Raw genomic sequence first — 14,892 nt, 5'->3', positions numbered from 1 at the left:
TCCTGTATGAAGTGACTCAAAAACAAATTAGCTCACTTTCAAGAATTTATGAAATGTCCATTTTTTAATTATTTTTTAAAGTTACACTAATTGTGGATGAAAAAGGGTGTTGCATCGTAATGTTGAGCTTCCTGCATAAGCTTCTCATTAACCTACACATAACACCAATCTCATTTCACTTGTTAGTATATACATCCTAATTCTTGCCCACAAAAATAAATGATAAATTCCAACATACTTTTATTTTCCCCCAACTAGAAATATTGCATGTCCCCATTCAATGTACTCATTGATTGTGCAATACTTTTTCAAAATGTTTTTATTGGTTTGCAGGAAAATTGATTGAAAACATTTGAAAAGGCTTTTTTATTTCTTAGGGAACAAGTATTATGAATGAATGAGGGCCATTTTTTTATTTTTTTTTATTACTATTAATAAATAACAAATTAAAAAAATAAAAGTTATCGATTTTTTTATTTTTTTATTTTTTATTTTTAATTAAAAGCAAAACTATTTTAGATATACACATAAAACCAGAATTTTCAGAGCAAGGAGATCGTATTTTCCAATGAAGCGTAACAGAATTAGCAAGCACCCCCAAAGAAGTCACGCAGGCCGTTTCTGAGAGCATTGGTAGAGTATTTGACATCAGATTCATACATGTATGGCCCTTTGCAAGACCCGCTGCGACAACCCAAAGATCTTCTCCACCAGGATCATTTTGGCGAACAAAAAGAACTAGTGTTGCTATCTCATAATTGATGGTGATCATGAATTGAACTTCTGGGATGTTCGTATACAATCAGCAGCTGAGAAAGTGAAACATACAATTGAGCGTTTTGCTTCTTCATTGAAAATGGATCACATATGTGAACTTGACATAGCAACAACTGTGAGAAAAAAGCTTTTCAAAAATAAGAAAAAGGCTTATAAAGAGAAGAATGTTGAACAGTCATCTTCAATGAGGGTCTAGCCATTACAAAATTAGAAAAATGCAGCAAACAAGAGTGAATTATCAGAGTGCAAACCCAATTACTCCCGTCGCCTCATAGTGGATGCCAACATCTTCAGAACGCAACCCCTTAAAAACGTCAGTTTTGAAAAGAAGTTTGTGATCAAACTGGGACAAATCTAGACAAACAAAGACATGGGTTTTTTCCACAACAGAATAAATTACAACACCCAAAAATCATTTGCCTAAATTTCTAACGGTCTAAGAGGGAATCATGCTTCTTCGGGACCCTGTTTAGATGACTGCGTGAAGAGAATCATCCGCTTTATCTACATCATCCAGAAGTGGAATATCCAAGTTGATTTTCTCCTCAACAGCTATCACCATATGCTTGATCTTATTCTCAGTTACTTTGGAAGATAAAAGCTCCTTGTCTTTCACAACTTGACCTTCCAAATAATTGATGCCGTGATTATCAAGATTAGTAGGTTTCTCTTTATCTACCACCAGTAAATTAGCATTTACATCTTGTACATCTGTCTTTTGAAGGCTCTGTGAGGTGGATATGCTGATTGCCATTTGCTTTGTCCGTTGTTGCATGCCAAGTATCATATCTTTGCGGTTGTGTAAATCCCTCTCACTCAGGACGGGCTCGGCAGGCGGATTTTGAAGAAGAGATTCCAAGCGGTCGAGCTTGGTAGCCAAGAGCATGATCTTACGCCGGGCTCCTATCAGGATAGAGTTGGGATCCCCTCCAACTGCCTAAAAAGAACCTCGCTCCCTAATACGTGATTCATTGTCCTCTGCTAATCGCATCGCGTCCTCCACTTCGTGGATCCATGCATCAAATACAATCATCTGTTGAGACGACATCTCCCTCCTCCTCCAAACATGTAATGGAAGGAAGCAGCTGACTCAATCCCACTACATTAGATTTCGTTTACTCAGACATATCCACAAAAACGTTTTCCTCCAGTTCAGATGTTTATTTTGCAGAATGCTTGCATGAATCGAAAATTTTCATTTTCATTTTTATTATTATTATTATTATTATTTTTAAATTTTTAATTTAATGAAAAACTAAAATTTAGAAAGAAACAAAATTTTCTCTAGATTTAGTTTTTTTTTTTTTTTTAACAAATGGACACAATGATTTTCATATTGAAAGATGTTTTGATCAAGCATATTGCAAAACATTTATTTATTCTTGAAATTAGTCTAAATCATCCCTATTTTCTGATCCTCGCGATCACACTAAGCGCAGAGGAGAGCATACTTATTCTAAGAAAAACTGAAAATGAAAGCAAAAACTAAAAATGAAAGCCTACCTATTCTATACTAATTAGGAAAAAATTAGTTACGTGTAATTAAACTTCCAATGAAGCCATTCACATAGCAGTAACAACAATAGATTCAGTAGCAATTTGTCAAATGAAAAATGAAAATATTCAAGAGTGAATGAGTCTAGTTGTTGTAACTGCAAATCAAAAAAATAAAAAGATGAATCTAATCTAGTACTTACCTGGAACCATTGTTCGATAAAGCTTTGATAAGCACAGTTTCTCTCACTTAGATCACTTTGTAACTCCTCTTCTTCTACCTCGATCTACTGTTCTTCTTCCTCGATCTCCTGTTCAAATGATTGTTCGCCATCAGATATGCAGGATTCTTCATATGTTGAATCTTTGTTTATTTTTTGGGGAGTAGTTGAATTGTCAATTCTTGTCAAGATCTCTTTTTCCAGGGAAGAAGAGATTTTGACTTCTGCAAGGATTTGAGTGAGTAGTTCCAAGATGAAACTCATTATAAAACCATGTGGAAAGAGATTCTAAAAACAAAACAAAAAAATCAGCACACTAAAAATTGAATTAAAAACAAAAGGACCACAGAAATAATCTTGAATTCAATACTCAAGTAAACCCTCTTACAAGGATTGCTCGTTAATTGAGTAATTGAATGCTTCAATTACAACCATGAACCATGAATTCATCAAACACTCTTCACAGTTGCGAAAATCAAACACACCTGTAGAAATTGAAATTCACACTTGCATAAATGTAAACACACCCTACATGCCCTGATCCATAAGAGGTCGAGCCCATTACGGTATCTCGAATGCGATGCGTAGGCTGTTCCCCACGTCTTACCGCCTTAACACCTTGGAGTTAGGAACATGTCTAAACACAATTGCATGAAAAATCAAACTAAACTTCAATCCATCGTGCCTCCCCGGCAACGGCGCCAAAATGTTGGGTGAAACTATGTTTGTTTAATTATGTTGTAGTACTTGCCCAACTATTTAATTTGTCAATCCGAGGTCCGTAGACTTACGAGACACATGCACTATATATGCAGGACTGAAGTGGAACTAATCTACTCTAATCTAAATTACTGAAATCAAATTAATCTAAGAAGGCATTGAAACATTAACTATGAAAGTAGGAAATTGCATAAAGGAAAAGCAAAACAACATCCGAAGAATTGAATGACAAACAACATATGTGAGCTCACAACAATAAAACTATGTCAAATTATATTACAAGAATCAAGTTACAAATCATGAAAGAATAAAAATGAAAAACTAAGAATTCCTTTTCCATTATTCATTCATATCCAAATGAAGAGAGAGCACTCTCTTATATACCTGAGGAAGATAACCTTCTCATAATTACATATCCAATATTCTCTCAAGCACTCTCAACTAATTTCCCATTATTACAAGATATGATCCCACAAATCTCTCAAGCATTTTTAACTACTTTCCCATTATTACAAAGTATGATCCCTTTGAATCCTCCATAAATCTCTCACATATCTTGGATAAGATATGCCAACCAAATCCTCCATGATTTTCTCCTTAGGAATTGGATAAGATATGCCAACCAAATCCTCCATGCTTTTCTCCTTAGGAATTGGATAAGATATGCCAACCAAATCCTCCATGCTTTTCTCCTTAATATGGTGGAGGAGATATGGATAAGTCTTTTGGAATTCATTCTTCACAGATTTCCTACACATCACAAAACTCACATATTCTTGAGATATATATAAAAAATATGTATATTTTCTAATAATTAATCATAAATTCACTTGTAATACAAAAATGAATAAAATGGAAAATAAGAAGGTGAAACCCAAATGTATGTATGAAAATGATATGATAAAAGGTTAATGGGATGATGAAATGTAAGGAATAGTGAAGAAAAAGATGGATGAAAATATGGCATTTCTGAGTCCCAACATCCTCCCCAACTGAACTTGTTGCATGTCCTCATGCAACCATGCATGGGTCTCTTTAAGAACATTTGGCATCTTGAACTTTGGCTTTACATGATGATGTCTTTTAATAATGAATGTTTCCAGGATATGTGAAAGACATGAGTAACAATTTACATTTTCTTATGGTTGGTTCTTGTGTGACAACCATGAATACAAAGAATGTTGGTTCTTGTGTTAACAACATTCATTTCATTTTCTGTTCTCTTTTCTTCAATAATAATGTAAACACTCACTGGAAATCATAATGTGCATAAGAAAGCCCTTTTGTAATATTAATGAAGCATGCCAATATTGCGTATGAAGCAAACTGCAACAAAGTATCATTGGAAAATAAATTTTGGTGAATGGTAAATGGAGTGATAGTGGTGAAGAAATGGAATCATGGAAGTGAATATGTAGTGAATATAGTTCTCCCCCCCTCAACTGAATTGGTTGCATGTCCTCATGCAACTTGACATGGCTCATGAAAGGAAATGTAGCATGGCGAGGGAATTTTCCAAAATATTCAAGTTAGCATATAAGGAATTACATGATTAAAGATTAGAAAACAACATACCTCTACTTACCCAAGAATGATGAATTATGCAATAGGAATGTAACTGCTTCTGCTGCTAGATCAGGAAAATGTGACTGCTGTTGTTGTAACTGGATCCCGGGAAATGAAGGAATCTGAACTGCTAATGCTGAATCATGGAAAAGATAAATCCTAAAAGTGGAACTGTGGTACTCTCATAGATCAGAATGCATGCTGCTGTAACTACTGAGGGAGTCGTGAAAAAGTGTATAGTCTTCACCCGCTACAAACCCGATAGTACAATTCTAAACATGCGAATGAATGTGTCGATGTCGAGCATAAATGGAAATCATTGGATTACCGGCCATTGATGTATGTCGTTAACCAATGCGAGGCAACTCACCATTGATGTCAATGAGTGCCAAGGTACCGGAGTACATCTTGCAAAGTGCGAATGGATGTGTCGAGGTCGAGCCACTTGCAAGATCTGAAGATCAAGGGACAATGATGTATTCCCATGATCGTCAGTGAGAGAACTTGCCATTAAGGCATGCAAGCCTCTAGATACTCAAAAGGAACTCTAGTCTATTTCCCAGATAAGGTGCTGATGTCGATGGGGCAAGACTTGTTGAAAGGTGGGACTCAAGGAATCCCACATCAGTCAACGCGAGTTTGTACAAAAAGATGTGGTAGGACTATAGATGGAAAGAACTCACGGACAAGCAGTGTGGACCAGCATGGCTAGGAAATCAAGGCAATGTAATCATGGAAAGGGAATGAGTTTTATTCAGAAGGCAAACTAGAAGGCAAAAAAAACTGAAAAGGATAAAGGGATGTATGCGATTCAGAAAAATAGGCGTGCATGAAGTCGTGAAAGATAAGGAAATGGAAGATGGGCTGCAACACAAGGATGGTCTAGGCGTTTGGAAGGAAAAAGGGAAGTAATCATGATGCAAAAAGATTTTTGTGTAGTGGAAAATGTCATGATATGTGTAGTGAAGAATTAGTTCCTTCAATTATCCAATGATGCATGTTTCATTGTGATTTCGAAAAATCACTTTTGCATTAGATTGTCTTCAACTTTTAGCACCATTCCCGCATAAAAATTGTCACCTTTGTGTGCCATCTCCATCGATCATTCCTGTATGAAGTGACTCAAAAAAAAATTAGCTCAATTTCAAGAATTTATGAAATGTCCATTTTTTAATTATTTTTTAAAGTTACACTAATTGTGGATGAAAAAGGGTGTTGCATTGTAATGTTGAGCTTCCTGCATAAGCTTCTCGTTAACCTACACATAACACCAATCTCATTTCACTTGTTAGTATATACATCCTAATTCTTGCCCACAAAAATAAATGATAAATTCCAACATACTTTTATTTTCCCCCAACTAGAAATATTGCATGTCCCCATTCAATGTACTCATTGATTGTACAATACTTTTTCAAAATGTTTTTATTGGTTTGCAGGAAAATTGATTGAAAACATTTGAAAAGGCTTTTTTATTTCTTAGGGAACAAGTATTATGAATGAATGAGGGCCATTTTTTTATTTTATTTTTATTTTATTTTTTTATTTTATTATTATTATTAATAAATAACAAATTAAAAAAATAAAAGTTATCGATTTTTTTATTTTTTATTTTTAATTAAAAGCAAAACTATTTTAGATATACACATAAAACCAGAATTTTCAGAGCAAGGAGATCGTATTTTCCAATGAAGCGTAACAGAATTAGCAAGCACCCCCAAAGAAGTCGCGCAGGCCGTTTCTGAAAGCATTGGTAGAGTATTTGACATCAGATTCATACATGTATGGCCCTTTGCAAGACCCGCTGCGACAACCAAAAGATCTTCTCCACCAGGATCATTTTGGCGAACAAAAAGAACTAGTGTTGCTATCTCATAATTGATGGTGATCATGAATTGAACTTCTGGGATGTTCCTATAGAATCAGTAGCTGAGAAAGTGAAACTTACAATTGAGCGTTTTGCTTCTTCATTGAAAATGGATCACATATGTGAACTTGACACAGCAACAACTGTGAGAAAAAAGCTTTTCAAAAATAAGAAAAAGGCTTATAAAGAGAAGAATGTTGAACAGTCATCTTCAATGAGGGTCTAGCCATTACAAAATTAGAAAAATGCAGCAAACAAGAGTGAATTATCAGAGTGCAAACCCAATTACTCCCGCCGCCTCATAGTGGATGCCAACATCTTCAGAACGCAACCCCTTAAAAATGTCAGTTTTGAAAAGACGTTTGTGATCAAACTGGGACAAATCTAGACAAACGAAGACATGGGTTTTTTCCACAACAGAATAAATTACATAACCCAAAAATCGTTTGCCTAAATTTCTAACGGTCTAAGAGGGAATCATGGTTCTTCGAGACCCTGTTTAGATGACTGCGTGAAGAGAATCATCCGCTTTATCTACATCATCCAGAAGTGGAATATCCAAGTTGATTTTCTCCTCAACAGCTATCACCACATGCTTGCTCTTATTCTCAGTTACTTTCGAAGATAAAAGCTCCTTGTCTTTCACAACTTGACCTTCCAAATAACTGATGCCGTGATTATCAAGATTATTAGGTTTCTCTTTATCTACCACCAGTAAATTAGCATTTACTTCTTGTACATCTGTCTTTTGAAGGCTCTGTGAGGTGGATACGCTGATTGCCATTTGCTTTGTCCGTTGTTGCATGCCAAGTATCATATCTGTGCGGTTGTGTAAATCCCTCTCACTCAGGACGGGCTTGGCAGGCGGATTTTGAAGAAGAGATTCCAAGCGGTCGAGCTTGGTAGCCAAGAGCATGAGCTTACGCCGGGCTCCTATCAGGATAGAGTTGGGATCCCCTCCAACTGCCTAAAAAGAACCTCGCTCCGTAATACGTGATTCATTGTCCTCTGCTAATCGCATCGCGTCCTCCACTTCGTGGATCCATGCATCAAATACAATTATCTGTTGAGATGGCATCTCCCTCCTCCTCCAAACATGTAATGGAAGGAAGCAGCTGACTCAATCCCACTACATTAGATTTGGTTTACTCAGACAGATCCACAAAAACGTTTTCCTCCAGTTCAGATGTTTATTTTGCAGAATGCTTGCATGAATCGAAAATTTTCATTTTCATTTTTATTATTATTATTATTATTTTTAAATTTTTAATTTAATGAAAAACTAAAATTTAGAAAGAAACTAAATTTTCTCTAGATTTAGTTTTTTTTTTTTTTTTTAACAAATGGACACAATGATTTGCATATTGAAAGATGTTTTGATCAAGCATATTGCAAAACATTTATTTATTCTTGAAATTAGTCTAAATCATCCCTATTTTCTGATCCTCGCGATCGCACTAAGCGCGGAGGAGAGCATACTTATTCTAAGAAAAACTGAAAATGAAAGAAAAAACTAAAAAAGAAAGCCTACCTATTCTATACTAATTAGGAAAAAATTAGTTACGTGTAATTAAACTTCCAATGAAGCCATTCACATAGCAGTAACAACAATAGATTCAGTAGCAATTTTTCAAATGAAAAATGAAAATATTCAAGAGTGAATGAGTCTAGTTGCTGTAACTGCAAATCAAAAAAATAAAAAGATGAATCTAATCTAGTACTTACCTGGAACCATTGTTCGATAAAGCTTTGATAAGCACAGTTTCTCTCACTTAGATCACTTTGTAACTCCTCTTCTTCTACCTCAATCTATTGTTCTTCTTCCTCGATCTCCTGTTCAAATGATTGTTCACCATCAGATATGCAGGATTCTTCATATGTTGAATCTTTGTTTATTTTTTGGGGAGTAGTTGAATTGTCAATTCTTGTCAAGATCTCTTTTTCCAGGGAAGAAGAGATTTTGACTTCTGCAAGGATCTGAGTGAGTAGTTCCAAGATGAGACTCATTATAAAACCATGTGGAAAGAGATTCTAAAAACAAAACAAAAAAATCAGCACACTAAAAATTGAATTAAAAACAAAAGGACCACAGAAATAATCTTGAATTCAATACTCAAGTAAACCCTCTTACAAGGATTGCTCGTTAATTGAGTAATTGAATGCTTCAATTACAACCATGAACCATGAATTCATCAAACACTCTTCACAGTTGCAAAAATCAAACACACCTGTAGAAATTGAAATTCACACTTGCATAAATGTAAACACACCCTACATGCCCTGATCCATAAGAGGTCGAGCCCATTACGGTATCTCGAATGCGATGCGTAGGCTGTTCCCCACGTCTTACCGCCTTAACACCTTGGAGTTAGGAACATGTCTAAACACACTTGCATGAAAAATCAAACTAAACTTCAATCCATCGTGCCTCCCCGGCAACGGCGCCAAAATGTTGGGTGAAACTATGTTCGTTTAATTATGTTGTTGTACTTGCCCAACTATTTAATTTGTCAATCCGAGGTCCGTAGACTTACGAGACACATGCACTATATATGCAGGACTGAAGTGGAACTAATCTACTCTAATCTAAATTACTGAAATCAAATTAATCTAAGAAGGCATTGAAACATTAACTATGAAAGTAGGAAATTGCATAAAGGAAAAGCAAAACAACATCTGAAGAATTGAATGACAAACAACATATGTGAGCTCACAACAATAAAACTATGTCAAATTATATTACAAGAATCAAGTTACAAATCATGAAAGCATAAAAATGAAAAACTAAGAATTCCTTTTCCATTATTCATTCATATCCAAATGAAGAGAGAGCACTCTCTTATATACATGAGGAAGATAACCTTCTCATAATTACATATCCAATATTCTCTCAAGCACTCTCAACTAATTTCCCATTATTACAAGATATGATCCCACAAATCTCTCAAGCATTTTTAACTACTTTCCCATTATTACAAAGTATGATCCCTTTGAATCCTCCATAAATCTCTCACATATCTTGGATAAGATATGCCAACCAAATCCTCCAAGATTTTCTCCTTAGGAATTGGATAAGATATGCCAACCAAATCCTCCATGCTTTTCTCCTTAGGAATTGGATAAGATATGCCAACCAAATCCTCCATGTTTTTCTCCTTAATATGGTGGAGGAGATATGGATGTCTCTTGGAATTCATTCTTCACAGATTTCCTACACATCACAAAACTCACATATTCTTGAGATATATATAAAAAATATGTATATTTTCTAATAATTAATCATAAATTCACTTGTAATACAAAAATGAATAAAATGGAAAATAAGAAGGTGAAACCCAAATGTATGTATGAAAATGATATGATAAAAGGTTAATGGGATGATGAAATGTAAGGAATAGTGAAGAAAAAGATGGATGAAAATATGGCATTTCTGAGTCCCAACATCCTCCCCAACTGAACTTGTTGCATGTCCTCATGCAACCATGCATGGGTCTCTTTAAGAACATTTGGCATCTTGAACTTTGGATTTACATGATGATGTCTTTTAATAATGAATGTTTCCAAGATATGTGAAAGACATGAGTAACAATTTACATTTTCTTATGGTTGGTTCTTGTGTGACAACCATGAATACAAAGAATGTTGGTTCTTGTGTTAACAACATTCATTTCATTTTCTGTTCTCTTTTCTTCAATAATAATGTAAACACTCACTGGAAATCATAATGTGCATAAGAAAGCCCTTTTGTAATATTAATGAAGCATGCCAATATTGCGTATGAAGCAAACTGCAACAAAGTATCATTGGAAAATAAATGTTGGTGAATGGTAAATGGAGTGGTAGTGGTGAAGAAATTGAATCATGGAAGTGAATATGTAGTGAATATAGTTCTCCCCACCTCAACTGAATTGGTTGCATGTCCTCATGCAACTTGACATGGCTCATGAAAGGAAATGTAGCATGGTGAGGGAATTTTCCAAAATATTCAAGTTAGCATATAAGGAATTACATGATTAAATATTAGAAAACAACATACCACTACTTACCCAAGAATGATGAATTATGCAATAGGAATGTAACTGCTGCTGCTGCTGGATCAGGAAAATGTGACTGCTGTTGTTGTAACTGGATCCCAGGAATGAAGGAATCTGAACTGCTAATGCTGAATCATGGAAAAGATAAATCCTGAAAGTGGAACTGTGGTACTCTCATAGATCAGAATGCATGCTGCTGTAACTGCTAAGGGAGTCGTGAAAAAGTGTATAGCCTTCACCCGCTACAAACCCGATGGTACAATTCTAAACATGCGAATGAATGTGTCGATGTCGAGCATGAATAGAAATCATTGGATTACCGGCCATTGATGTATGCCGTTAACCAATGCGAGGAAACTCACCATTGATGTCAATGAGTGCCAAGGTACCGGAGTACATCTTGCAAAGTGCGAATGGATGTGTCGAGGTCGAGCCACTTGCAAGGTCTGAAGATCAAGGGACATTGATGTATTCCCATGATCGTCAGCGAGAGAACTTGCCATTAAGGCATGCAAGCCTCTAGGTACTCAAAAGGAACTCTAGTCTATTTCCTAGATAAGGTGCTAATGTCCATGGGGCAAGACTTGTTGAAAGGTGGGCCTTAAGGAATCCCACATCAGTCAATGCGAGTTTGTACAAAAAGATGTGGTAGGACTATAGATGGAAAGAACTCACGGACAAGCAGTGTGGACAGGCATGGCTAGGAAATCAAGGCAATGTAATCATGGAAAGGGAATGAGTTTTATTCAGAAGGCAAACTAGAAGGCAAAAATAAACTGAAAAGGATAAAGGGATGTATGCGATTCAAGAAATTAGGCATGCATGAAGTCGTGAAAGATAAGGAAATGGAAGATGGGCTGCAACACAAGGATGGTCTAGGCATTTGGAAGGAAAAAGGGAAGTAATCATGACGCAAAAAGATTTTTGTGTAGTGGAAAATGTCATGATATGTGTAGTGAAGAATTAGTTCCTTCAAGCATCCAATGATGCATTTTTCATTGTGATTTCGAAAAATCACTTTTGCATTAGATTGTCTTCAACGCTTAGCACCATTCTTGCATAAAAATTGTCACCTTTGTGTGCCATCTCCATCGATCATTCCTGTATGAAGTGACTCAAAAACAAATTAACTCATTTTCAAGAATTTATGAAATGTCCATTTTTTAATTATTTTTTAAAGTTACACTAATTGTGGATGAAAAAGGGTGTTGCATCGTAATGTTGAGCTCCCTGCATAAGCTTCTCGTTAACCTACACATAACACCAATCTCATTTCACTTGTTAGTATATACATCCTAATTCTTGCCCACAGAAATAAATGATAAATTCCAACATACTTTTATTTTCCCCCAACTAGAAATATTGCATGTCCCCATGCAATGTACTCATTGATTGTACAATACTTTTTCAAAATGTTTTTATTGGTTTGCAGGAAAATTGATTCAAAACATTTGAAAAGGCTTTTGTATTTCTTAGGGAACAAGTATTATGAATGAATGAGGGCAATTTTTTTGTTTTATTTTTTATTTTTTATTTTTATTTAAAAGCAAAACTATTTTAGATATACACATAAAACCAGAATTTTCAGAGCAAGGAGATCGTATTTTCCAATGAAGCGTAACAGAATTAGCAAGCACCCCCAAAGAAGTCGCGCAGGCCGTTTCTGAAAGCATTGGTAGAGTATTTGACATCAGATTCATACATGTATGGCCCTTTGCAAGACCCGCTGCGACAACCAAAAGATCTTCTCCACCAGGATCATTTTGGCGAACAAAAAGAACTAGTGTTGCTATCTCATAATTGATGGTGATCATGAATTGAACTTCTGGGATGTTCCTATAGAATCAGTAGCTGAGAAAGTGAAACATACAATTGAGCGTTTTGCTTCTTCATTGAAAATGGATCACATATGTGAACTTGACACAGCAACAACTGTGAGAAAAAAGCTTTTCAAAAATAAGAAAAAGGCTTATAAAGAGAAGAATGTTGAACAGTCATCTTCAATGAGGGTCTAGCCATTACAAAATTAGAAAAATGCAGCAAACAAGAGTGAATTATCAGAGTGCAAACCCAATTACTCCCGCCGCCTCATAGTGGATGCCAACATCTTCAGAACGCAACCCCTTAAAAACTTCAGTTTTGAAAAGAAGTTTGTGATCAAACTGGGACAAATCTAGACAAATGAAGACATGGGTTTTTTCCACAACAGAATAAATTACATAACCCAAAAATCGTTTGCCTAAATTTCTAACGGTCTAAGAGGGAATCATGGTTCTTCGAGACCCTGTTTAGATGACTGCGTGAAGAGAATCATCCGCTTTATCTACATCATCCAGAAGTGGAATATCCAAGTTGATTTTCTCCTCAACAGCTATCACCACATGCTTGCTCTTATTCTCAGTTACTTTCGAAGATAAAAGCTCCTTGTCTTTCACAACTTGACCTTCCAAATAACTGATGCCGTGATTATCAAGATTATTAGGTTTCTCTTTATCTACCACCAGTAAATTAGCATTTACTTCTTGTACATCTGTCTTTTGAAGGCTCTGTGAGGTGGATACGCTGATTGCCATTTGCTTTGTCCGTTGTTGCATGCCAAGTATCATATCTGTGCGGTTGTGTAAATCCCTCTCACTCAGGACGGGCTTGGCAGGCGGATTTTGAAGAAGAGATTCCAAGCGGTCGAGCTTGGTAGCCAAGAGCATGAGCTTACGCCGGGCTCCTATCAGGATAGAGTTGGGATCCCCTCCAACTGCCTGAAAAGAACCTCGCTCCGTAATACGTGATTCATTGTCCTCTGCTAATCGCATCGCGTCCTCCACTTCGTGGATCCATGCATCAAATACAATTATCTGTTGAGATGGCATCTCCCTCCTCCTCCAAACATGTAATGGAAGGAAGCAGCTAACTCAATCCCACTACATTAGATTTGGTTTACTCAGACAGATCCACAAAAACGTTTTCCTCCAGTTCAGATGTTTATTTTGCAGAATGCTTGCATGAATCGAAAATTTTCATTTTCATTTTTATTATTATTATTATTATTTTTAAATTTTTAATTTAATGAAAAACTAAAATTTAGAAAGAAACTAAATTTTCTCTAGATTTAGTTTTTTTTTTTTTTTTTTAATAAATGGACACAATGATTTGCATATTGAAAGATGTTTTGATCAAGCATATTGCAAAACATTTATTTATTCTTGAAATTAGTCTAAATCATCCCTATTTTCTGATCCTCGCGATCGCACTAAGCGCGGAGGAGAGCATACTTATTCTAAGAAAAACTGAAAATGAAAGAAAAAACTAAAAATGAAAGCCTACCTATTCTATACTAATTAGGAAAAAATTAGTTACGTGTAATTAAACTTCCAATGAAGCCATTCACATAGCAGTAACAACAATAGATTCAGTAGCAATTTTTCAAATGAAAAATGAAAATATTCAAGAGTGAATGAGTCTAGTTGCTGTAACTGCAAATCAAAAAAATAAAAAGATGAATCTAATCTAGTACTTACCTGGAACCATTGTTCGATAAAGCTTTGATAAGCACAGTTTCTCTCACTTAGATCACTTTGTAACTCCTCTTCTTCTACCTCAATCTATTGTTCTTCTTCCTCGATCTCCTGTTCAAATGATTGTTCGCCATCAGATATGCAGGATTCTTCATATGTTGAATCTTTGTTTATTTTTTGGGGAGTAGTTGAATTGTCAATTCTTGTCAAGATCTCTTTTTCCAGGGAAGAAGAGATTTCGACTTCTGCAAGGATCTGAGTGAGTAGTTCCAAGATGAAACTCATTATAAAACCATGTGGAAAGAGATTCTAAAAACAAAACAAAAAAATCAGCACGCTAAAAATTGAATTAAAAACAAAAGGACCACAGAAATAATCTTGAATTCAATACTCAAGTAAACCCTCTTACAAGGATTGCTCGTTAATTGAGTAATTGAATGCTTCAATTACAACCATGAACCATGAATTCATCAAACACTCTTCACAGTTGCAAAAATCAAACACACCTGTAGAAATTGAAATTCACACTTGCATAAATGTAAACACACCCTACATGCCCTGATCCATAAGAGGTCGAGCCCATTACGGTATCTCGAATGCGATGCGTAGGCTGTTCCCCACGTCTTACCGCCTTAACACCTTGGAGTTAGGAACATGTCTAAACACACTTGCATGAAAAATCAAACTAAACTTCAATCCAT

The 14,892-nt window shown here is 35.6% G+C and overlaps 3 protein-coding genes and 1 pseudogene across 3 annotated transcripts; 1 reads left to right on the top strand and 3 right to left on the bottom strand.

The window, feature by feature from the left end:
• Nucleotides 1-518: 518 nt before the first annotated feature.
• On the top strand, nucleotides 519-973 carry LOC149144426 (uncharacterized; annotated as a pseudogene).
• Nucleotides 974-1,246: 273 nt separating this feature from the next.
• LOC149144425 (syntaxin-52-like) lies at nucleotides 1,247-1,663 on the bottom strand. Its single transcript, XM_089452152.1, has one exon. The coding sequence runs from the start codon at nucleotides 1,661-1,663 to the stop codon at nucleotides 1,247-1,249; it is 417 nt and encodes a 138-aa protein (XP_089308278.1).
• Nucleotides 1,664-7,144: 5,481 nt separating this feature from the next.
• Nucleotides 7,145-7,561, bottom strand: LOC149144424 (syntaxin-52-like). The gene has a single exon (XM_089452151.1). It carries the CDS (start codon nucleotides 7,559-7,561, stop codon nucleotides 7,145-7,147), a length of 417 nt encoding a protein of 138 aa, XP_089308277.1.
• A 5,406-nt stretch (nucleotides 7,562-12,967) lies between these two features.
• On the bottom strand, nucleotides 12,968-13,546 carry LOC149144423 (syntaxin-52-like). The gene has a single exon (XM_089452150.1). It carries the CDS (start codon nucleotides 13,544-13,546, stop codon nucleotides 12,968-12,970), a length of 579 nt encoding a protein of 192 aa, XP_089308276.1.
• Nucleotides 13,547-14,892: the final 1,346 nt, after the last annotated feature.

This window comes from Pinus tabuliformis, chromosome X (genome assembly GCF_031772625.1).
Source record: "Pinus tabuliformis cultivar Carrire ecotype Pingquan chromosome X, CPIR1, whole genome shotgun sequence".
NCBI classification, from domain to species: domain Eukaryota; kingdom Viridiplantae; phylum Streptophyta; class Pinopsida; order Pinales; family Pinaceae; genus Pinus; species Pinus tabuliformis.
Note: the sequence above shows the minus strand (reverse complement) of the source record. Positions and strands in the feature narration are given on the sequence as shown.